The sequence below is a fragment of the Pristiophorus japonicus genome, chromosome 6, assembly GCF_044704955.1.
Source record: "Pristiophorus japonicus isolate sPriJap1 chromosome 6, sPriJap1.hap1, whole genome shotgun sequence".
Taxonomy (NCBI): Eukaryota; Metazoa; Chordata; class Chondrichthyes; family Pristiophoridae; genus Pristiophorus; species Pristiophorus japonicus.
Genome location: NC_091982.1, coordinates 255,525,372 through 255,551,991, shown reverse-complemented (window position 1 = coordinate 255,551,991; position 26,620 = coordinate 255,525,372). Strand labels below are relative to the sequence as shown.

At 42.1% G+C, this 26,620-nt stretch overlaps 1 protein-coding gene across 3 annotated transcripts in view; it reads right to left on the bottom strand.

The window, feature by feature from the left end:
• rasa2 (RAS p21 protein activator 2) overlaps positions 1-26,620 on the bottom strand; it is a 238,845-nt gene that overhangs the window by 114,752 nt on the left and 97,473 nt on the right. For all 3 annotated transcript variants that reach the window (XM_070883864.1, XM_070883865.1, XM_070883866.1), the window contains exon 5: positions 21,974-22,050. In XM_070883864.1, the coding sequence (XP_070739965.1) occupies positions 21,974-22,050 (77 nt within the window). The remainder of the gene's footprint in view (positions 1-21,973; positions 22,051-26,620) is intronic.

Here is a 26,620-nt window from a genome sequence, read left to right as displayed (position 1 = left end):
GGATCCCACCCAAGCTGTGTGATTGGGTTTTCGCCGCAGAGGGTCAAATTGCAGCAAAAATCCGGTCGCAAACCTCTCAAAAATCCGCCCATTGTATATAGTCTGCATCCACTGACTGTCCCCATGTTCATATCACATCAAGTAACCTTTCAAACATTTCTTTCTTGTACTTAACTTGGTACCACTTTGCTATGAGCTGAATATATTTACTGCATCCTAATCCACCTTGAATGCTTTGCATTGCATTGCATCACAAAAGCACAAGAAATAGGAGTAGGCCACTTGACCCTTCGCACCTGCTCCGCCATTTAATAAGATCATGGCTGATCTGTCTGGTGCATTGCTTTAAAAAAGGTACAAAATCTAGATATTTGGTATTGTGCTACAGCTTGGGCTTTTCAAACACCATCTAATCGTCTGATAACAGCTGACCATGTCCTTTACTATCTGAAATCTGTCACTTTTGCTTTACAGAACTAACAAAGCCTGGGGTGCCATTTTTTTGGAATTGATGTAGAATTCTTACTACGCCTTCAGCCTCTTGACAAAAAATAAATCACATGCTACACCAGCTTTGTGCTTGCTGAAACAATGGAGCAAATTAAAGTATTAACCGTGTTTTTTAGCTAAAAAAAGCCAGCTGCTCTTTCAGGTTTTAAGTTTCTTGAAATATTACAGTTGCTTACAAGGAACATGCATGGCAAACTGTCACGCAAGCTTTATGATGTTGAAAATGATTATTCATTTCACCTGCAGGAAGGTTAAAGCAGAATAATAAAGTTTCATGTTTACTCTTTAATAAGTAATTTCTTAACAATTAAAAAGGGAACCTTACCACACTGATTGCTTTCATATTACGGGAGACCCGGTAATAATGCTGCCAGCTCCTAACTCATGCTCTCAGCCGACAGCAACTTTAAAGTAAATTTGCTGGATTGATTAATGTTGGCTGTCAGTAAGACGCAGTTTAAAAAAAAATTACATGATGATTTCTGACAGTGCACAGCAAATGTGGTTTATTTCATCGCTACCTTACATTGCAAATAGGTGCTAGAACCACACTCAAAACTTTATCCTGCTCCACCCTCGTCAAGTTAAAACCATTCATAGTGATATCAGTTATTTTTTTCCTTAAATGTAAAGTAAACCATACAAGTTATGAAAAATACTGCAGTGCAATCTCATCAATTTATGAACCGAGTAACACTCAGCGGCAGGGAAAAGAAAATCCTCCAAGCTCACCTCCACAAACGATGCATCCGTTAAATTCTGGTCCCATGTCCTAATCCCTCAATATTGATAGACACCCCCTTTATGCATAAATCTAATTATCTGCAACATTTTGCCAGCCCATTCTATAGGACGCAGCTGTAATTTGAAAAGCGCTATATAAATGCAAGTTCTTTCTCTCTGTTAATCTATAGTTCACATTCAGTAGATTAAAATAAAACAACTGAGGCACCACAATCAGTGTACTTTGACAGAGCAAGAAAATGCAACACACTCACTCATTCACAGACCCTATAAGACAGGAACCAGTAACTGGCATATAATTTGTTGATATATATTTAGTAATTTATATTTGAATCATCAAAGGCCATTCATAGATTCTGCAGAAAACTTATGTCCTACTTTACTTTGTTATAAGACAAGCACACAATTTATTACTTCAGTAAGTGGCATCAATTTATTGTAGCCCTCTCTCCACATTTTGTTTCGCAACTGAATCAAAACCACAACAAAATGACAGGATGAGCAGGTTTGCTCCAGATTTCAGTGCTGCTGTTACAAGCCACCTCCAAGGGCATGAAAATGACCTGCTCATCATTTCCATCTCCCTCCTGTCTTTGCATTAATCCCATAAACCTTTAAACGCTGTTCCATCAGTAATTTGTATTTCTTCCTAATATTTCAAAATTCACTGCACTAGGTGGCAGTCTACTATAACCATTATCTCGGGGGGTGACGTAGTTACTCCTAAAGTTACATTTAGGAGTCTAGCCCTTTATTCCTGCTTGACTGGATCAAACTATGTCTGGAACGGTTCCCCATTGCTTGGAACAAGCATTCTATACCAGTGTTGTCCAACAAATACTGCTGATGACAAATACAGGTGTGGCGATGGGACACCATTTTAGCCACATGCACTAGTTTAAGAAGAAAACGCCTTACATGCACGCACAGTACAGATAAATGTTCTTCACGTGTATATTTACTTAACATTTACCACCATTCAGTAATCAAGGAAGTAACACACTTTCACTGATTAAAACACGCACACACTTTGCATTTTGTTTTAAACTTTACCAACGAACGCACAAAAAAGTTAAAGTACACAGGCATATGGCATGCAAATGAGTACTGAGATCAAATGTCCAACGGTGTCTATTACTCATTTTTTTAATTTACTAATCAGAAATGCAATTGGCCACTTCTGCATTCCCAATTAGCCATTTGTGGTGACTGGCAAACACTGTTCTGCACAGGAGAGGATTAGAAAAAATGTAAATGAGCGCAAGGAATTGGAGGCAGCCTACTGACATGGGTAGGGAATAGGAGACAAAGATTAAGGATAATTGGTACATATTCCAATTGGCAGGGTATGACTACTGATGTCCCCCTGGAATCAATACTGCGGCCTCAGCTTTTCATTATATTTATCAATGGCTTGGGAGAAAGAATAGAGAGCCATATATCCAAATTTGTTGACGACACTAAGTTAGGTGCCACAGTAAATAATGTAGACAAGAGCACAAAGTTGCAAAGACTCATTGACAGATTAAGCAAAACTGTGGCAGATGGATTTCAATGTGGGGAAGTGGGAGGTCATCTATTTTAGACCCAAGATAGATCTGAGTATTTTCTAAATGGTGAGAAGCTAGGAACTGTGGATGAGCAGAGAGATTTAGAGATTTAGAGATTTCCATGTACAGAAATCACTAAAAGCTAGAAGACAGATAGAAAAAGTAATTTAAAAGGCAAATGAAATGTTAGCCTTTATCTCAAAGGGATACAAAGTGATAGAAGATATGTTACCGTTGTAAAAAGCTCTGGTTAGACCGCATCTGAAGTGCTGCTTTCAGTTCTGGGCACTGCATCTCTGGAGGGATATACTGGTCTTGGAGGGGGTGCAATGCAAATTCATCGGATTGATAACGAGATCAAAAGGGTTAAATTATGAGGACAGGTTACATAGACTACACTTGTATTCCCGAGAGTGTAGAAGATTAAGGGGTGATCAAATCAAGGAGTTTAAAAGGAGAGAGAGAAATTATTTCGTCTGGTGGAGAAGTCCAAAACAAGGAGGCATAACCTTAAAATTAAAGCTGGGCCATTCAAGGATGATGTCACGAAGTACTTATTCACACAAAGGGTAGTGGAAATCTGGAACTCTCTTCAATTGACAGCTTTTTGGGGATTGGGGAAAAGTTCAAAACTGAGATAGATTTTTGTTAAAAGAAAAACTTGCATTTATATAGCACTCTCTCCAAGGAGTTAGAAGGTTGCGGGTTCAACTCCCACTCTGGATACTTGAGCACAAAAATTTAGGCTGACAATTCAGTGCAGCACCGAGGGAGTGCTGCACTGTTGGAGGTGCCGTCTTTCGGATGCCTCCTCAGGTGGACGTAAAAGATAATATGACATTATTTCGAAGAAGAGCAGGGACGTTATCCCTGGTGTCCTGGCCAATATTCATCTCTCAATCAACTTCACCAAAAACAGATTTTTCGGCTCATTAGCACATTGCTGTTTGTGGGAGCTTGCTGTGTGCAAATTGGCTGCTGCGTTTCCTACATTACAATAGCGACGACACGTCAAAAGTACTTCATTGGCTGTAAAGTCAATCTGGGCGGCAGCCAGCGGGAGCTCCCAATCTTGGCGGCAAAGGCACTTGCCACTCAAGTGCCACCGAGGATGGAATTGAGCCCAGGGAGGGTCGAAGACCTGAAAAGGAAAAGCATCCAAAAAAAAAAACAGCGGAAGACCTTCAGGGAACCCCATCCAGGTAAGTCCCTGTAAAGAAAAAAAAATTATAAAATGTTTACTCACCTTTTTTTCAGATTTTCATATTCACTGTCGCGGACAGATCAGCCTCCAGCCAACGGTCCACCTCCGTTCTGGCGCCGACTCCCACCCGCATCAATATGGCATCTCGGCGAGCGGGAGTCCACTTACGTCAGCGGGCGGTTCGCAGCGGTTCTCCCCTCCCGCCCGCTCCAGCCCAAATCGAAAGTGGCACTGGGCGCAACTCGAGGAGGAATTTCGGCGGTAAGGCCGTCAATTTCGGGCCCATGGAAGCAAAGTGGGTAAATGGAGTTGAGATATACTTCAGTCATGATCTAATTGAATGCTAGAACAGGCTCCAGGGACCGAATTGCTTACTGCTGTTCCCATAATCCTGCACAACACTTAAGTCACAACAATCCAATTGAAAATTTTAAACCCAAAGTAACCCCATTTCTCCTGTTTTATTAAACTCACTTTACAAAAGTTGAAAAAAAAAATCTTGTTTGCAACTGTTAGGAAGGGAGTTCCAAGATTTTGACCCAGCAACAATGAAGGAGTGGCGATATATTTCCAAGTCAGAATGGTGTGTGATTTGTGGTGTTCCCGTGCGTTTGCTGCCCTTGTCCTTCTAGGTGGTAGAGGTGGTGGGTTTGGGAGGTGCTGCCAAAGAAGCCTTGGCAAGTCGCTGCAGTGCATCCTGTAGATGGTACACACTGCAGACACAATGCGTTGGTGGTGAAGGGAGTGAATGCTTAAGATGGTGGATGAGGTGCCAATCAAGTGGTCTGCTTTGTCCTGGACGGTGTTGAGCTTCTAGCGCTGTTGGCACTGCACTCATCCAGGCAAGTGGGGAGTATTCCATCACACTCCTGATTTGTGGATGGTCAAAAGATTTTGGGGAGTCAGGTGGTGAGTCACTTGATGCAGAATACCCAGCCTCTGGCCTGCTCTTGAAGCCACAGTATTTATGTGGCTGGTCTGATTAAGTTTATGGTCAATGGTGACCCCCCAGGATGTTGACAGTGGGGGATTTGACGATGGTAATGCCCTCAAGTGTCATTTGGAGATGGTTAGACTCTCTCTCTTGTTGATGGCCACTGCCTGGCACTTGTGTGGTGTGCATGTAATGTCACTTATGAGCCCAAGCCGGAATGTTGTCTAGCTCTTGCTGCACGCCGGCACGGACTGCTTCATTATCTGAGGATTTGCGAATGGAACTGAACACTGTGCAATCAGCAAACATCCCCACTTCTGACCTTATGATGCAGGGATGGCCAGTGATAAAGCATCTGAAGATGGTTGGGTCTAGGACACTGCCCTGAGGAACTGCTACAGCCATGCCCTGGGGCTGTGATGATTGGCCTCCAACAACCACAACCATCGTCCTTTGTGCTAGCTTTTCCTAATTCCCATTGACTGCAATTTTACTTGGGCTTCTTGATGCCACACTTGGTCAAATGCTGCCTTGGACAGTCACCCTCACCTCATCTCTGAAATTCAGCTCTTTTATCCATGTTTGGATCAAGGCCGTAATGAGGTCTGGAGCAGAGTGGTCCTGGCAGAATCCAAACTGAGCATCTGTGAGCACGATTGGTGCGTAAGTGCTGCTTGATAGTACTGTTAACAACCCCTTCCATCACTTTGCTGATGATTGAGAGTAGGCTGATGGGGCACTAATTGGCCAGATTCGATTTGTCCTGCTTTTTGTGGACAGGATATGCCAGAGCAATTTTCCCTTGTCTGCTAAATGGTAGTATTGTAGCTGTACTGAAACAGCTTGGCTAGAGATGAGGCTAGTGCTAGAAAACATCTTCAGCACTACCGTCGAGATGTTGTCGAGGCCCATAGCCTTTGCTGTATCCAGTGCGCTCAGCTGTTTCTTGATCATCACGTGGAGTGAATTGAATTGGCTAAAGAATGGCTTCTGTGATGGTGGGGACCTCTGGAGGAGGCAGAGATGGATCATCCAAGATGGTTGCAAATACTTTAGCCTTGTCTTTTGCACTCACGTGCTCGGCCCCTCTAACACTAAGGATAGGGATGTTCATGGAGCCTCCTCTTCACATTAGTTGTTTAACTGCCCATCGCCATTCATGACTGACTGCGGCAGGACTGCAGAGCTTTGATCTGATCTGTTGGCTCTAAGATTGCTTAACTCTGATGATAGCATGCTGCTTCCGGTGTTCGCATGCACATAGTCCGATCACGTGGCTTCACCAGATTGGTACCTCATTTTTATGTACACCAGAGCTGCACCTCTGAACTCCTCATTGAACCAGGGTTAGTCCCCTGGCTTGGTGGTTATGGTAATGCCGGGCCATGAGATTACAGATTGTGGTGTAATACAATGCTGCTGCTGATGATGGCGGTGGTCCACAGCGCCTCACGGATGCCCAGTATTGAGCTGTTAGATCAGTTCTGAATCTATCCCATTTAGCACGGTGGTAGTGCCACATAATACGATGGAGGGTGTCCTCGGTGTCAAGATGGGACTTAGTCTCCACAAGAACTCTGCGGTGGTCACTCCTACCAATACCGTCATGGCCAGCTCAGTCAGTATTGGTGCTACCAAGCCACTCTTGGTGATGGACACTGAAGTCTTCCATCCAAAGTACATTCTGTGCCTTTGCCAGGTGGTCTGTTCGATTTTATTATAATTTTTCTTAGCGGTTTGGTACAACTGAATGGCTTGTAGGGACACTTGAGAGTGATTAAGAGAACAGTGGGTCACGTATAAAGGCCAGACCGGGTTAAGGACAGCAAATCTCCTTCCCAAAAGGACAGTAGTGAGCCAAATGGGTTTTAATGACAATCCGGTAGTTTCATGATCAACATTACTGATGCTACCTTTTTATTCCAGATTTATTTGATTAACTGAATTTAAATTCTCCAGCTGTCCTGGTGGGATTTGAATTCACGTTTCCAAGTCTCAGATTACTAGCCCAGCAACATAACCACTATGCTACCATATCCCCTGTGCACTGATGCAACTTTATTTTAGAAGGGAAACGGATCATAAGGCTAGATCGGAAGGATATTACAGTATTGCATGTGTTATTGTGGTAACCAGCTCCGGTTGATTCTGTCAATGAAATGTGTAAACAACTTACTAGTTTCTGCTTAATTTTCAAAGGTATAAAAAAAAACATTTTGCATACACAACATTTGTTATTGAGAGAAAAATGCCAATGAAGCCCACTTCTTGCACCCATCGACGTTTGTTCAGACTGCATTGTGATGTGAAACGAAAACCACTGTGGTCAGAAATGGGGCACAATTTCCTGCTGTGCAGAAACAACGCACTGCATCATATCCCTTAATGACCACAAACATTACTTGAATGAAAACTAACAAAAAACATCACATTTTTAAAATAACATTTTAATTAAAAAGGGCCAAGTTAGAATGAATGACAAAAATCTATCCATGATTTGATTTGTCAAAATATAAACCAAATTTGTTAGCCATGATTTATCAGCTTTTGAAATACAGCTGCGAGACATTCTGGGGTCACGTTTCGGTCTGAGTTGCTCCTATTTTTTTGGAGCAACTAGTTTAGAATGGAGTATCTTAGAAATTGCAATTCTCAGCCTTTAGTTTGCCCCAGTTCTAGTGAGTTAGAACAGTTTCATTTTAGAACAGATTTTTTTTCCCCCCAAAAGGGGGCGTGTCTGACCACTTATGGCTGTTTTGCAAGTTTAGGCAGCAAAAACTTACTCCAAACTAACTTAGAATGGAGTAAGTGTAGATTTTTGTACGCTCAGAAAAACCTTGCCTACACTTATAAAATCAGGGGTAGGGAACGAGATATTGGGGGGGGTTTACAAACATTAAACACTTCACTTTTACAAATAAAGAGCCATCAATAATAAATAAATCAATAAATCAATCCAAATACATTTTTTAAAAACATTTAAATTTGAAATCACTAAATAAAAAATTATTTCTACTCCTCACCTACTGCAGCACCAGGGAGAAGAGGGGTGGAGGGGGAGAAAAGAGAAGGGGATGGGGGGGGGGGGGTAGAAGAGAAGTAGATGTGGAGGGGGGTGCGGGGGGGGGGGAAGAAAAAGAGAAGAGAAGACGATGAAGAAACCGCCCCGCATGCAGCCGATGCCGGGCTGCTGCCGCTGACTCTTCGGGCGGGGCCCACCCCAGCAAGATGCAGGGCGGGCGGGCCCCGTCAACGTCGAGGAAGCCGGGCCCCACCGAGGACTTTGGGTGGGGCCCGCACCCAGCCAATGCCGGGCTGCCGACGTCTCTTCGGGCGGGGCCCACCCCCAGTGAGAGGCCGGGCGGGCCCCGCCGCCACTCGGCTGGGGATAGGGGCGACGTCCCTTCGGCCTGGGACAGGGTCGTCGCCCCGGAGACAGGACGCCGGCAGCTACTGCGCACGCACGCAGCTGCCGGCAGTGTTTTCGGCGCAGGGCTGTAGCTCCGCCCCCAGCAGCTCCTGCTGCGCAGCGCCGAGGTGGAATTGGGCCTACAGCTATCTGAGAATCGCGAGGCAAGTATTCGCCGCAATTTTTGTTCTATAAATTAGGCGGGCCTCTCCGATGTGCGCCATTCTAGCGGGCGGCTGAAACTTGATCCCTATATCTCTACAATGTAGCACCACCCTCACTTATGACCATATATTTTATAGCATTGCATTTTTCCCATTATTATAGTGTCAATCTCATTGACTACTATCTATTAGCAACAGAGAGTAAGAAAAGGTTTTATCTCTCTGTCTGTGAGCATATCTGCATCATTTTAGGAGACCAACTGATAGTTCATAAAGTAGTGCATTTCGTAGTGGTTAAAGTGGCCACAGGAATAAGCTGCAGTGTAGCAGCAGGCTGAACATGATGTCCATATTCCGAAAGGGCAACAAAATAGAATCATTACTCTTACTTCAGTTCTATGTAAAATAACATTAATTATCATGAATAAACTTAGAATTTTTACACAATAATGAAGTAGGCAATATGGCATCAGATGGTGAAGATTGGCAGCACTAGTTACTAATTTAGATCAATGACTTGGATTCAGAAACTCAAAACAAATTTGCAGATAGTACCAAACTAAGAGGGACAATGAATGGCAAGAAACTCAGATATTGCAAAATGAGTAAGTGGGTAGGACGGACACACACACACACACACACACCACAATTTTGCCCATCATCTTATGAAGGCATTAATGCTTGCTGCAGCATGGCTCCATGGGCTACCTTACTGAAGTAGGTATTCTTTGACCATAGGATGAATCACAACTGATTCTGACCAATGCCCCACACAATCATACTAATAATTTGATAATGTTTGGGAGCAGGAGGCCTGTTATGTGTGTTCTAAACAGGGTTATGTACAAAGTTAAATTGGTGTTCAAATACACATAAAATAATTTTAAAAACACACACTAAGAAATAAACTTGTGAGAAACATTTTAGACACAAGGGCAGTTGACATGGTGATCAGGAGATTGATAACTGAGGCATGGAATGGAGCCAGAGTTTACAAGGGTGTAAATCAACTAAAGCTAATGAATGAGGCTGTAACCTACAGTTTCAAAAGCAGCTGCACAATGATGACACTACTCAATTCACAATGCTCTAAAAATGAATGCAAATCCACCGTCTGAAATTACGAAAATCCATTTGCACCGAAAACATTCATTATTGGTTCATTTGAATTTAAATCTTTACTTCAAAAAATACTATTTCATTATACTGCCTATTTGAAGTGATATCACAAATGAATTCCTATTAGGCACCGGGGCAGATCCCATTTTTTTAAAATAGTGACCGAAGCAAAGTTAACAAGATTGACAAATAATTTCATTTTCATAGATGAATGCTTCAGCCACAAGATATTAGCCACTGTTCAGCAAATGATAAGACACTTCCTGTGGGCAAATGTCATCTGACGTCAACGCAGCAAAAGGTGAAGTTCTCACGAAATGCAGCAGGACTTTATCAAGCAAATTTAGCAACACAAAAAAAAATCTAACTGCCCATAAAAAGCTGCAGTGCACAATTTTTATTTGGGAAAAAAAGAAATTAATTAAATAAATAAAGTTAGATTTGTAGTTGAAAGTTGCAAACAGAACAATGCTCTGGTAGTTTGTGATGAACACTTTTATTGGACAGTCTATTAAACTGACCTGTACTAAGAATACACCGAGGATCTTTTCTGAAAAAAAGATCAGCTGAGCCATTCGGACCAGGAAGGTCCCAGGTTCAATCTCGGCAGTGGATTTTGCCGATCTCGCCACATGTAGGAGCACTACCAACAGGTCTCCGTCCATGCATTAGAGAGGGTTAAAAAAAAATCATGTGGAGTGCCCATTCCTAACTGGTTGATCCTCCAAACCCCTGAATGGTTATTGCCTAGGCTCATGCATGGAGCATGGCCACTTGGGAAAGATATTGGAGGATGCCTGATAACTGTAGAATTGTTTCCCAGCCAGGAGTTATTACATTCAGGAGGGGAAGTGAGGGCAGAAAGAGAGAGGGGTCAAACACGATTCACCAATTTCTTTCTGCAGAAAGGTTTCTCTTTTACAGTTCCTAATTAAGTGAAACATTTTTTTTCAAAATGGCAACTAATCAACTCATTAACCAGAGTACGTTTTCTGTTTTATATTTTAAAACACTGGACTGACAAAAATAAGAAAACACTTGCTGGAGCTGTGTAATCTTGTACAATATTCAATGCATCTTTTGTGTCATGGTTCAAACAAAGTCATCAGCAGAGCTTTCCTGCCATGTTCATTATATGGAGAGTGATACAGCACAGGAGGAGGTAATTTGGCCCAACGAGCCTGTGCTGGCTCTTTGGTGGAGCTAGCCAATTACTCCCACTACCCTGCTCGTTCCCCATAGTCCTGTAAATGTTTTCCCTTATCCAATTCCCTTTTAAGTGTTACAGGGTGGAGGAAGCGGACTCAGTAGTATGACTGTATTAGGACAGCTTTCTCACTCGTCCTGCCACCTTTAAAGATTTGTGCAGGTACATCCCCTGGTCTCACTGTTTCGGTACCCACTTTAAAATTGGACCATTTAGTTCATATTACCTCTCCTCATTCTTCCTACAACAATCTATCACCTCACGCATCTCTGCATTAAATTTCATCTGCCATATGTCTACCCATTTCACTAGTCTGTTTGTCCTCCTGATGTCTGTTACCATCCTCCTCTTTGTTTACTACATTTTCAAGTTTTGTATTATCTGCAAACTTCGAAATTATGCCCTGCATACCCAAATCTAAGTCATTAATGTACATCAGAAAGAGCAATGGTCCTAATACTGACTGCTGGGGAACACTACTGTGTACTTCCCTCCAGTCTGAAAAACAACCATTCCCCATTACAACGTTCCTGTTAAGCTCTGGAGGTACCACGCACCCAGAGAGACCGGCTTTTCAAATGGGAGACTTCACACATGCAAAACTCTGAATGGGCCATGCAACCTATTAATAGGAACCGCACACTCAAAAATAAATTAGGGGGAACATTGCACCACTACTTTCTGTCCCTTAGCCAATTTTGGATCTATTGGTCCCTTTAATCCTCGAGAATTTAATTTTGGTAACAAATCTATGATGTGGTACTCTACCAAACGTCTTTTGAAAGTTCATATACACATCAACCACACTGTCCTCATCAACCCTCTCAGTTACTTCATCAAAGAACTTTAAATTAGTCAAACACTATTTGCCTTTAATAAAACCATGCTGGTTTTCATTTATTAGCCTATACTTTTCCAAATGCCAATACATTTTGTCCATTATAATCTCTAAATTTTCCCCATCACCGACATTAAGCTCACTGGCTGTGGGGTGGGGAAGAGTGATGCCATGGCTATAATGCATGCTGGGAAAAGTGATCCCTGTGATCTAATCTTATTTAAAAAAGATTAAAAAAACACATGCCCGGTTCTATATTAGCACACTGCAGAACACAAGGTGGTGCAATGTTATTCTTCCCAGGAACTGTATTTATACTGTGCTTTATCACATTTCTCACAAATGTTTCCAAGTATTTCAGAGACAATGAATTACTTTCAGGTGCAGGTAAGTAAATGCAGCAGCCAGATATTTCTCAACTATGATCACTAAAGCTCATTGTTGTTTGTGCGATCTTGGCCCTTGCGAAGTGTCTGGGCAATGGGAGTACTCGCTCCTCTTCTTCAAATAGTGCCATGGGATCTTTAATGTCTATTTCAACCACCAGAACGGGCAGTGGGGTCTTCAGTTTAACATCACATAGAAGGTGGTGTTTCTGACTAAAGAACATTCCTGCTGTACTGGAACAGCCTAGAATTTGGGCTCAAGTCCTGAAATGGGACTTGAATGCACAACTTTCTGATAGAGGTAAGGGTGCTACCAACTGAGTCAATCTGACAGCAGAAAGCAGCAATAATGTACCCAAAAAGTGACAATATTTCATGCCTACTAACTTTTGAAAAATAGAATTAGGGAGTTAAGCCAGAGGTTTTGGAAAAATCTGCTCATCAATCTGGTTTGTTCTGCCAACTCATACAGGACTATATCTACAGCAAACAGCAGCATCACTGTTTTAATACACCAGAATGTGGTTATTATTCACAGTACGGACATAAAGTGATGTGACATACATTTCCCATTCAGTGCATAACCAAAGCCAAAATAAATTTTTTGTATACAATTACAACAACATCTAATGCAATTCAAGACATCCATAAGGTTGATTAAATCATTTACTTACGTGGATGTATGCTGTGGAACACTGTTTTGGCTACAGGAAAATGGCTGACAGTCCAAGAGAATATTTCAGCACAGTGAGAGGTGGGAGACCAAGTTGAATTATTGGGAATGTCAGGCAGTTTAGATCACACAACGTTACAAGATGCATTTCTGCATAATACAGCAGCATATAGCAAATGGTATTTAGCAGAGGGATGTTTTGAGAGTAAACTACCTAATTGAATTATTTAAAAACCAAGAGAGAAGAGAAGAGTTCTCCTTTAGTCAAATTCCCTCAGGTATATCCATCTATACTTCGGGTCACGATGACCCTCTGATTTTCCAATGAATGGACAGGTTTCAATTAATAAAGCACTTCCAGAACTTGCGCAATTCAGCAAAACAGCTAATCACTTTAATCACTTACAAAAGTAAATCTTAGCAAACATTTAATCATGAATGATAGACTTTGTTGCTTTAAAATCAGAATGTTTCTGATTACATTGGTGAGAGTTTATTTGGATCAAGGTAGCACACAGCCAGTTGAGATGAACATATCACCAGAGGCCTATAAACCCTGAAGCTATGCCAGAGACAGCTCTGTAAATAATTCAGCTTTTGACCCCTGAAAAATGTAGTTTAAAGCCAAACAAGCCATCCTGCCCATGACAATTTGCAAATCCCAATCGGGTTGTCAAGCACTACACCAAGGAAAGGAGGAGACTGCCAAAGGGAGAGAATGGGACCTAGCCACATCACTGCATCACATCCTAATGGAAAACAAGTGGTACCATCGTTGGCGCTTGTGGGGGAACATGCAAGTGCCTTATACCTGTATGAATTGAAACATTCAGGAACTTTCTAATCAGATCGGTACCTCTAAATTTCTTTGTAGCATTAAGTATTATAAAAATATACATTATAAATAACACTACATGCTTAGTAATGTGATTTAAGGTTGAAGCGCATCTTGGGGTCATGTCATTCAGTGCATCTGAATACCTTGGTATGGATTGTCTTCGACTCTATAAAAGCCAATCTTTGCCACTATCATTAATCACATGATACAATAGGACGAGTGAAACTGTGAAAACCCCCTCTCTTGTCTCTTCCTCTTCCTGGTTGGTCACGAATGAAGAACTGCCACTTGGAAGAAGAACAGAGAGCTGCCTGCAACAATGAACTTGGTCCAAAGCATGAGCCTTCAAGAGAAGAGAAAATTGCTAAAAGTGGGGTCAGCTTCTACACCTATGCTAATGACAACCAGCTCTACCTCTCCACAACCCATCCACTGTCTCAATGCTGGACGTCAGACAAGCAGTCTGACAGCAATTTCCTCCAGCTAAACTTGGATGACCAAACTAGTGACCTTGGGACCCTGCCACAAACTCTATTCATGCCATTTCCATTCTCCTTCACAGCCACAGTCTCAGATTGAACCAGATGGCTTGCAACCTCGAGATCCGAGCTGACCCTGAGCAGAGCTTCCGATCCCATATCCTCTCCATCGCGAAGACCACCTGCTTTCACCTCCATCTTAACCACTACTTTAGGCTGTCTCCCATTGAAATCCTTATCAATGTCTTTTATCATCTCCAGACTTGACTATTTCAATGCTTTACTGGACGGCCTCCCATCCTCCCACGCTTTAACTTCAGCTCATCCAAAACGCTGCTGCCCATATTTTATCCCTCACCAAGTCCTGCTCAGTCAGTACCACCCTTGCTGACCTATGCAGGCTCCCAGTTCTCCAACTTCTCAAATAGAATTTAAAAAAGTCATCCTTGAGTTAAATTAAGCAGTTAAATTAAAAAGCAGTACCTCAAAAAGGTAGTAATCTCAGGATTGCTACCAGTGCCATGTGCTAGTCAGAATAGGAATTGCAGGATAGCCAAGATGAATACGTGGCTTGAGGAGTGGTGCAGGAGGGAGTGATTCAAATTCCTGGGACATTGGAACGGGTTCTGGGGGAGGTGGGACCAGTATAAACCGGGCGGTCTGCACCTGGGCAGGACCGGAACCAATGTCCTAGGGAGAGTGTTTGCTAGTGCTGTTGGGGAGGGGTTAAGCTAATATGGCAGGGGGATGGGAACCTATGCAGGGAGACAGAGGGAAGTGAAATGGGGGCAGAAGCAAAAGATAGAAAGAAGTAAAAGTGGAGGGCAGAAAAACCCACGGCAAAAATCAAAAAGGGCCACATTACAGCAAAAGTCTAAAGGGACAAAGTGTGTTAAAAAGACAAGCCTGAAGGCTCTGTGCCTCAATGTGAGGAGTATTCGTAATAAGGTGGACGAATTAACTGCGCAGGCAGCTATTAACAAATTTGATACAATTGGAATTACGGACACATGGCTCCAGGGTGACCAAGGCTGGGAACTCAACATCCAGGGGTATTCAACATTCAGGAAGGATAGACAGAAAGGAAAAGTAGGTGGGGTAGCGATGCTGGTTAAAGAGGAAATTAACGCAATAGTAAGGAAGGACATTAGCTTGGATGATGTGGAATCTGTATGGGTAGAGCTGCGGAATACCAAAGGGCAGAAAACGCTAGTGGGAGTTGTGTACAGACCACCAAACAGTAGTAGTGAGGTTGGGGAGAGCATCAAACAAGAAATTAGGGATGCGTGCAATAAAGGTACAGCAGTTATCATGGACGACTTTAATCAACATATAGATTGGGCTAACCAAACTGGTAGCAGTACAGTGGAGGAGGATTTCCTGGAGTGTATTAGGGATGGTTTTCTCGACCAATATGTCGAGGAACCAACTAGAGGGCTGACCATCCTCGACTGGGTGATGTGTAACGAGAAAGGATTAATTAGCAATCTTGATGTGCGAGGTACCTTGGGGAAGAGTGACCATAATATGGTAGAATTCTTTATTAAGATGGAGAGTGACACAGTTAATTCAGAGAGTAGGGTCCGGAACTTAAAGAAAGGTAACTTCGATGGTATGAGACGTGAATTGGCTAGAATAGACTGGCGAATGATACTTAAAGGGTTGACGGTAGAAAGGCAATGGCAAACATTTAAAGATCACATGGATTAACTTCAACAATTGTACATCCCTGTCTGGAGTAAAAATAAAGCGGGGAAGGTGGGTCAACCGTGGCTAACAAGGGAAATTAGGCATAGTGTTAAATCCAAGGAAGAGGCATATAAATTGGCCAGAAAAAGCAGCAAACCTGAGGACTGGGAGAAATTTAGAATCCAGCAGAGGAGGACAAAGGGGTTAATTAGGAAGGGTAAATAGAGTATGAGAGGAAGCTTGCTGGGAAGATAAAAACTGACTGCAAAAGCTTCTCGAGATATGTGAAGAGAAAAAGATTAGTGAAGACAAATGTAGGTCCCTTGCAGTCAGAATCAGGTGAATTTATAATGGGGAACAAAGAAATGGCAGACCAATTGAACAAATACTTTGGTTCTGTCTTCACAAAGGAAGACACAAATAACGTTCCGGAAATACTAGGGGACAGAGAGTCTAGCGAGGAGGAGGAACTAAAGGAAATCCCTATTAGTCAGGAAATTATGTTAGGGAAATTGATGGGATTGAAAGCCAATAAATTCCCAGGGCCTGATAGTCTGCATCCCAGATGACTTAAGGAAGTGGCCCCAGATATAGTGGATGCGTTGGTGATCATTTTCCAACAGTCTAGCGACTCTGGATCAGTTCCTATGGACTGGAGGGTAGCTAATGTAACACCACTTTTTAAAAAAGGGAGAAAACAAACGGGGAATTATAGACCGGTTAGCCTGACATCAGTAATGGGGAAAATTATTTGGAATCAATTATTAAAGATGAAATAGCGGCGCGTTTGGAAAGCAGTGACAGGATCGGTCCAAGTCAGCATGGATTTATGAAAGGGAAATCATGTTTGACAAATCTTCTAGAATTTCTTGAGGATGTAACTAGTAGAGTGGACAAGGAAGAACCAGTGGATGTGGTGTATTTGGACTTTCAAAACACTTTTGACAAGGTCCCACACAAGAGATTGGTGTGCAAAATCAAAGCACATGGTACTGGGGGTAATGTATTGACGTGGATAGAGAACTAGTTGGCAGACAGGAAGCAGAGAGTCGGAATAAACGGGTCCTTTTCAGAATGGCAGGCAGCGACTAGTGGAGTGCCGCAGGGCTCAGTGCTGGGACCCCAGCTCTTTACAATATACATCAATGATTTAGCTGAAGGAATTGAGTGCAATACCTCCAAGTTTGCAGATGACACTAAGCTGGGTGGTGGTTTGAGCTGTGAGGAAGATGCTAAGAGGCTGCAGGGTGACTTGGACAGGTTTGGTGAGTGGGCAAATGCATGGCAGATGCAGTATAATGTGGATAAATGTGAGGTTATCCACTTTGGGGGCAAAAACACAAAGGCAGAATATTATCTGAATGGTGGCAGATTAGGAAAGGGGGGTGCAATGAAGTCTGTGTGTCATGGTACATCAGTCATTGAAGGTTGGCATGCAGGTGCAGCAGGCGGTGAAGGCGGCAAATGGCATCGAGATTCGAGTATAGGAGCAGGGAGGTCTTGCTGCAGCTGTACAGGGCCTTGGTGAGGCCTCACCTAGAATATTGTATTCAGTTTTGGTCTCCTAATCTGAGGAAGGACGTTCTTGCTATTGAGGGAGTGCAGCGAAGGTTCACCAGACTGATTTCCGGGATGGCAAGACTGACATATGAGGAAAGAATGGATCAACTGGGCCTGTATTTCACTGGAGTTTCGAAGAGTGAGAGGGGATCTCATAGAAACATATAAAATTCTGACGGGACTGGACAGGTTAGATGCAGGAAGAATGTTCCGAATGTTGGGGGAGTCCAGAACCAGGGGTCACAGCCTAAGGATAAGGGGTAAGCCATTTAGGATTGAAATGAGGAGAAACTTCTTCACTCAGAGTTGTTAACCTGTGGAATTCTCTACCGCAGAGAGTTGTTGATGCCAGTTCATTGGATATATTCAAGAGGGAGTTAGATATGGCTCTTACGGCTAACGGGATCAAGGAGTATGGAGAGAAAGCAGGAAAGGGGTACGGAGGTGAATGGTCAACCATGATCTTATTGAATGGTGGTGCAGGCTCGAAGGGCCGAATGACCTATTCCTGCACCTATTTTCCATGTTTCTTGTATTTAAATCCTTAAATAGCCTCGCCCCTTCCAATCTCTAATCTTTTCAAGCCCTACAACCACCTCCCACAAACTCTCCATTCCACGGACTCTGGACTCTTGTGCAAGCCCCTTTCCTTCACTCCACCAATGGTCTAGGCACCATGCTCTGGAATTCCCTCCTTAAAGTCTTCCACCTCCCACTCACTCTTTAAGACCCTCCTTTAAAACCAACCTCTTTTACAAAACTTGTTACCTTCATGACTCTTTATCCATTTTTGTTTGATTATGCTTCAGTTAAGCATTTGGGGATATTTTTTTATATTAAACATATTGTATACATGTAAGTTGTTGCTGTACCTTTTTTTAAAAAAAGGAATGACTTTCAAGGCAGAGCAGCTTAGATAACTGAAGTTTTGCTTTCAATTTATGATGCCTTTTTGACATCCTCACTATAATATGCTTCCCTAGGCATTTATGTTCAACGTCTTAAAGGACATGCACACTTAATACAAGTGTTGCATTTACTTCCTGCAACACTTTCTCCCATCAGACATTGCGGATTTCACAGAACAGAAATTGACTACATCAGTTACTATACATCAGCAGTCCTGATAGCACAATGTGTGTTGCACAGCATGCAACTATTAGTGTTACAAAATCATTCAACCGCTCAACTTACTGAACAAAGCCACAAAGGAGCTGGTCATGTAAAGAAGTATGTCCCACATATGGAAAGTTCTGGAAATTGGACTGCAGATAATCTCAGTACTTTCAAAGTACCACAAAAATTCCCTTCCTATTATCCATTAAGCACAATAAATAAAGTAAAACAGCAGCCTTCCTAGGGCTGTAGTCATAATGACAAAGCAAAAGTTGTAGATTGCACAGTGTGAGTGGGACTGTTGGGTCTAACAGTGGCTTTGGGTTCTGAGCGGTTCATAAATTATTCGAGTATGTGATATTACCCAAGTCCCTAGCCTTGTAACACTCATGCTTCATTTCATGTCCAGATACAAGGTAGCCTTGTATTGGCCTCTCAGGTCTCTGCTAGAAATTTATTGATATTATTTAAGTCCAATTAGCAGCTATGAGTCAAATAGTGTTCAATATGAATCCTCCATGCTTTGTAATTTGGAGTACAACATCATGCATCCATTTAGCAGTCTCATAGCTATATTGGTTCACGTATGAAGTCATATGCATACAGGGGAAATTTCTACCAACTAATAGTTGTATTGGCATGGCATAAAGCAACAGATTTTTAAAAAAAATTAAGATTAGTGCGATGGAAGTGGTTTTGAAAACTGAATTGCCCAGTTTGAATTTGGATGAGTAAAGGTGTTGAACAAAGATGGATCATTGCCAGCTGACTCAAATTTTATCAACATGCAACATAATGCCAAAGTCAAGTGCTGCAAGAATGACAATTGTTTAAAAACACCTCCCTTTGAAATTCTTCATTGAAAGACTATATTGTATCAGACCGAGCAGGTCCAAGCTAGATGGTTCGACGCGACCTTTCACGAGCAAGTAGACGTGCGGATATCAGAGGGAAGACGACAGAGTCAGGCCGGTCTGTGATTTTTCAGGTTGAATGGCTTGTTTGCTGCACTGTCTAGACTCAAACATGAAGAATGCCTCTTGGGTAAGGTACGGGAGGGCAGACATCAAGAGCCAAGAGAGAAGGGAGGGAAAAAAAAAAGAGACAGAAAATTTGGAAAGAAATCATCTAGGTTCGAGGAGCTTTTTAAAAATACAATTATAAAGAAATGTAGATTGATATTCTCCCTTGCTTTTTATTTGTTTTAATTAAATAGCTCTGCTTCAATGGAGTGCTGCTATTGGTCAAACTAGGTGGGAGCAGCTTTTGTGTCCGACTGTACAAACAGAACTGAAATAATATGCCCAGCTGAAAATGGCAGGATCAATGAAGCACTCTAGGTTCAGACAATAAGAACATAAGAAATAGGAACAGGAGTAGGCCATACAGCCCTTCGAGCCTGCCCCACCATTCAATAAGACCATGGCTGATCTGATCATGGACTCCGCTCCACTTCCCCGCCTGCTCCCCATAACCCTTTATCCCCTTATCGTTTAAGAAACTGTCTATTTCTGTCTTAAATTTATTCAATGTCCCAGCTTCCACAGCTCTCTGAGGCAGCGAATTCCACAGATTTACAACCCTCGGAGAAGAAATTCCTCCTCATCTGTGTTTTAAATGGGCGGCCCCTTATTCTAAGATCGTGCCCTCTAGTTCTTGTCTCCCCCATCAGTGGAAACATCCTCTCTGCATCCACCTTAATCTTAACCTTAATACGTTTCGATAAGATCACCTCTCATTCTTCTGAATTCCAATAAGTAGAGGCCCAACCTACTCAACCTTTCCTCATAAGTTAACCCCCTCATCCCGGAATCAACCAAGTGAACCTTCTCTGAACTGCCTCCAAAGCAAGTATATCCTTTCGTAAATATGGAACCCAAAACTGCACGCAGTATTCCAGGTGTGGCCTCACCAATACCTTATATAGCTGTAGTAAGACTTCCCTGCTTTTATACTCCAACCCCTTTGCAATAAAGGCCAAGATACCATTGACCTTCCTGATCACTTGCTGTACCTGCATACTATCCTTGTGTGTTTCATGGACAAGTACCCCCAGGTCCCGCTGTATTGCAGCACTTTGCAATCTTTCTCCATTTAAATAATAACTTGATTTTTTTCTGCCAAAGTGCATGACCTCATATTTTCCAACATTATACTCCATCTGCCAAATTTTTGCCCACTCACTTAGCCTGTCTATGTCCTTTTGCAGATTTTTTGTGTCCTCCTCACACATTGCTTTTCCTCCCATCTTTGTACCATCAGCAAACTTGGCTACGTTACACTCAGTCCCTTCTTCCAAGTCGTTAATATAGACTATAAATAGTTGGGGTCCCAGCACTGATCCCTGCGGCACCGCACTAGTTACTGGTTGCCAACCAGAGAATGAATCATTTATCCCGACCCTCTGTTCTCTGTTGGTTAGCCAGTCTTCTATCCATGCTAATATATTACCCCCAACCCCGTGAACTTTTATCTTGTGCAGTAACCTTTTTTGTGGCACCTTGTCAAATGCCTTCTGGAAGTCCAAATACACCACATCCACTGGTTCCCCTTTATCCACCCTGTTCGTTACATCATCAAAGAACTCCAGCAAATTTGTCAAACATGATTTCCCCTTCATAAATCCATGCTGAGTCTGCCTGACCGAATTTTGCGTTTCCAAACATCCTGCTACTGCTTCTTTAATAATCGATTCCAACATTTTCCCAACCACAGATGTTAGGCCAACTGGTCTATAGTTTTCTGCTTTTTTCTCTGCCTACAATCCACCATATCAATTCACTGTCATGCTCCTTGACCATTTCCAGCCAGTTGCATTGATGAAGTCACTCGCAAAAATATATTAAAATCCATAGAAATAGATCTAGTTCTGTGCAATAGTTTGACTTTTAAGTGTGTCTAATGATCAAACTCACAATTTAAAGATTCCATACGGTATAGCATTCGACACACCGGTAAGTTCAAATAGACAAACTTTCTAACCAAACAGTCTACAGAAAACCACAAGTTTTTATTTACATTTTCTTTCCCCCTTTAAAGAACAATCTTTGCAACTCTTCTTCCATTTTACATTTCCTGTAGCACTTCACCAGCATCAGATTTTCAGTCCGCCACAGAAAACACCCAATCCACTGTAACCTCCCAGAAAAAATACATGATACAGTGTCCGTACAAAAATGCCACACTCTTATATCCCTCACAGCATTCAAATCGTTTTAGCAATTGATTTTACATTTATAAAGGAGATCAAGATTACAGTGATACTCAAAAATAATAGAATATAGTGATTCCAGGGTATCGTCATCTGTAGAATGCACCATTGTATCACTGGATTGATATTCTAAAATTTTAAAAAGGTGAGAGAAATGTAAGAGTTTCAACTTTCCATTTCTTAGAAGTCTAGAATTAATTAATTATGGAAAGTCAGTAAGAATGAAAATTGCACTTTGTCTTGGAAGTAGCAAGCTTAATGAATCAAATGATATGCTTCCATACATGATCTTTATGGCCCAGTCAACATAAATATCTGTTGTTCTCTCAGATTTGTACTCACCGTACTACCAATTGCTGACAAACCGATCCTGTCTCTGTTATAAGTTCATTAAGTTTTACTTCCAGGTGAACTTTTCCCTGTTTGAAAACACAACAGGCAGAAAGTGAATTAAAACAGTACAGCAGATAAATAAATGAATATTGCCTCTCCCCTTCTCCCTGACCTCATGTCTAGTCATATACTTGAGTGTATGGCTAGACAATAGCTCACTGCTACTTGCCGTAAAATATTCTGAATATATAGACAGAGATTCTTAGTTTGATCCTTGGATCTTGCTATTGTTTGCCCAGAGTGTGAAGGTAAATGCATGCTTCAGACTGTAGGGGATGGGAGATCTGCTTATGGCCCTATACCACTGAAGCAGAGTAGATGTATGGCAGATTTGAATTCATAACACTAGGCATTCCAATCTATTCATCCATTTTCAGGAGACTGACATCATGCTCAGTGTTCTCACTTTTACATGAATAAATAGCTGATCTCCATATACACATACTTGGCCTTGCTTTTGTCCCTCAATTATTGTCCTGCCCAATATTTATCCCTCAATGATCAGATAATCTGTTTGAGTTATGTTGATTATCACATTGTTGTTTGTGGGAGCCTATGTGCAAATTGACTCCCACGTTTCCTACAACAGTGATTACACTTCAAAAATTACTTAATTGGCTGTAAGGCACTTTAGGACGTCCGGTGGTCATGAAAGGCGCTATATAAATGCAAGTCTTGGTCTTTCTTTTGCCCCCAACAATTCCGAGATGGAATCCTTGCAGCTACATTCCTAAAATTAGCTCTCTTATCCCAGTGGCAGAATGATAGGCTCACAATTTCTTGGGCCTATGATGTCATCAGGATAAGGGACCTGAGTTTGTTTACACTACAAGGTGCAGTTTGCTGAGGTAGCATACACATAATGTAAAAACACTTGAAATTAAAAACTTCAGTATCAAGGCTCCAGGCCACTTGTTTTAAAACTAGAAAAATGGAGAATACCTTCCCTCATTAAGGATACATTAAAAAACCTGACTAGAGATGAGAAATTCCTACTAACAATTGGTGGATTAGAATTACATTTTTAAAGTTGGCTAACTCAATATTGCAAATGGAAATTAGCAAATAAAACAATAAAATCTGCATTGGATTGGAAGTTCTGCACTCCCAATCCACAAGAATATTCTTATCAACTCTCAGTAGGATGCACTGAAGCCTTTAATTCCATTCACCACAGTTTGTGCATAAATCTGATCACTTATTGCTCCGGTCAGTGTTACTACAATGGTGATCCTTTGCTAACCGCAATTGTATTTTGCAACACAAACATGAACTTAAAGTCATATCAATTAACACCAAAAGCCATTTAAACCAAAGTGCTGCATCTCCAGTGCAAATATAGCAAGGGCAGTACAAGGTCTGCTTTTAGTTTTTGGCCTGGACTCTGTTGGCAGAAGTGCAAGAGTGTTTTGCTCCCACTGACTCACAATACAGCTCTACTCAGTATTATTCTTCTACCAGAAGTTAAATCCAAAGAATTCCATTCTTCACCACAGTGAAATGTGGTGCCTGACAGGAAAAAAATACTTGCACATGAGACGACCATTCACCCATCTGAAGTGCAGTATCTAATTTCATTTAAAAGTGAAGTTTAGGTTAGCATGTCGATGGTTTGAAATTATCCAGTGGCACAAATTAATCACCTCATTCAGCTCCAAGAATAATAAAAAGTGGGAAAATCATTGCACTTGGTGCAGGGAGGGAAACAAGACTTTTATCAACACCCAACAACAAGCTGTACACAAGCATAATGATGTTCTTATAATACAAATGACAGGCAAAAAGGCTATTTCAGTAACTTTCCAGGAATAATTATTCCCCATGAAAATTCTAATCCAGGATCCAAAATCTGTGTTCCAAAGTATTTAACCCCTACCACCTCACCCTCCCAAAAAAACAATACCTAAAACACAAACTAGCCAATCGATGAACTAAGGCAGTTGGTGCCCTCCCCAAATACAAAGTGTTATCAAAATCAAGGACAAATGCAAACATCAATTTGAATAACATTATTAGTTGAGGGAAATGCACTACATGTAATACTGGAAACTGGTCTCTACCTAAAGCAGACGTGCTTATAAAGGTCATTATTTTTTTGCATAATATATACAAAAAATGGCTCCTGTACTTGTCCGGGTACCACAGCATTTCCTGCAATTGGGTAGGGATGAAACCTTGATAGCCACACTATCACTAATAAAGCTTCTCAAAGACAGGAGTAAACAATGTTGAGAGCATCAACACTTGGTATATTGCAAAAGATAAGCTGTGCCACTGCAGTGGTTTTCATAATCTTCAGTCCAATTTTTTTCTCAGACATTGGAAAATGTAATGTTTCAGATGGTGAAGTCTCCACCAGTTGACACATTGCTCCTCAGGCATATTTCTAATGTGACATGGCCCTTTTTTGTCTCCGAAATAGAATAGCTGATTTAACACTGGGACAGAGTACAGTAGTCAAACAATAACTCTAATAAACACTACTTTAATACATTTGGCCAGATTCAAGACAGTCCCAACCTCTGTCATCGAACTACAGTACGCAGACGACGCTTGCATCTGCACACATTCAGAGACTGAACTCCAAGTCATAGTCAACATCTTCACTGAGGCATACGAAAGCATGGGCCTTACACTAAACATCCGTAAGACAAAGTTCCTCCACCAACCTGACCCTGCCACACAGCACTGCCCCCCAGTCATCAAGATCCATGGCGTGGCCCGAGACAACGTGGACCACTTTCCATACCTCGGGAACCATTTATCAGCAAGGGCAGACATCGGCGACGAGATTCAACACCGCCTCCAGTGCGCCAGCGCAGTCTTCAGGCGCCTGAGAAAAAGTGTGTTTGAAAATCTGCCACCAAGCTCATGGTCTACAGGGCTGTAGTGATACCCACCTTTCTATATGGCTCAGAGACATGGACCATATACAGTAGACACATCAAATCGCTGGAGAAATACCACCAACGATGTCTCTGCAAAATCCTGCAAATCCCCTGGGAGGACAGACGCACCAACGTTAGCGTCCTCAATCCTCACACTCGACTAGCTCCACTGGGCGGGCCACATTGTTTGCATGCTTGACAAGACTCGCAAAGCAAACGCTCTACTCGGAACTCCTACACGGCAGCTGGGCCCATGGTGGGCAGAGGAAACGTTTCAAGGACACCCTCATAGCCTCCTTGATAAAATGCAGCATCCCCACTGACACCTGGGAGTCTCTGGCCAAAGACTGCCCAAAGTGGAGGAGGTGCATCCGGGAGGGCGCTGAGCACCTAGAGTCTCGTCGCCGAGAGCGCGCAGAAACCAAGCGCAAGCAGAAGGAGCGTGCGGCAAACCAAACCACCCATCCTTTCCTTCAACGACTGTTTGTCCCACCTGTGACAGAGACTGTAATTTCAGTATTGGACTGTTCAGTCACCCAAGAACTCACTTTGAGTGGAAGCAAGTCTTCCTCGATTCGAGGGACTGTCTATGATGATGAATACATTTGGCAACTTATCCATGTATTATAAAATGTAATTATTTGACTAAAATTAGATAATGGTTTAACAAACCACACAGAGAATATCGTGGTTAGAACTATGCAGCAGAAATGCCACTCCTTACCCACATTACCATTTCCTAACTAAAATGGGCAGGTTCTGCAACTTAAAAGTTACAGTACAAACCTAAAAAGATTGACCGATTTTTGGATTTCACTGGAAGGGAGAAAAGTGGTCAAGGCAAATAATGTAATTTCTTTGGACCTAAAAAATTCTTCTTCATTCGGTCATTCCGCAAGCGGCCCAATCTCGATTTGCTCTGTGGATCATGTGTTTGTGGAAATTCACTTTTTTGTGCTGGCATCATTGGGACATTTACTGCTGTTTTGTATCGACCGCAGATCGGCACAATAGCCCAATTCTTTTTTTTTTAAATCACTAAATCAGTTTTGGAAAGGCTCTTTAAGCCTCAAGCATGGTTTTTACTCAACTAGAAGAGACAGTCCCTACAGCTTTTAGAAGAGAAGTATAGTTTATAAGCTCTGTGTCACGTCTAGTTAATGTCTCGCATGTGAACTTCCAAACAGCTGCTCACTATGGGCTCAATTTCCCCCAGTATTTGCTCCGTTTTTTTTTGGGAGTAGTCTGCTTTTTCTGGCCTAACTTAAAAATCCCCAGTTTCCCCAATCAATTTGCATCAGCGTAACTGACTTAGTTAAATTTTTTTTTAAAACGCCAAGTGTTTTTTTCTCAAAAGGGGGCGGCGTTGCCAGCCACCTACGACAGTTCTGGCCATTTAGGCAACTTTGGCCAGCTAATAGTTAATCCATTTCTACTCAGGCCAGCATATGTGGCCACTTGAGAAAACCCTTGCGGAGAGTTAATAAAACTCAGCGCAGGTAAGTACATCGGAGGCCATTCGGCCTGGGATAGGGGCGGGAAACGGAGAGAACCTGGACCTGAACAAACCAAGCCTTAGCAATGTTCAATGAATCAATGCAGAATGCATTTGCAACCAAGAATACTGAAAAATAAAATTCATTCAATAGAAACACCACTTCTCAGAGAGAGGGTGGGGGGAGGGGGGAGAGAGAGAGAGGTGGGGGAG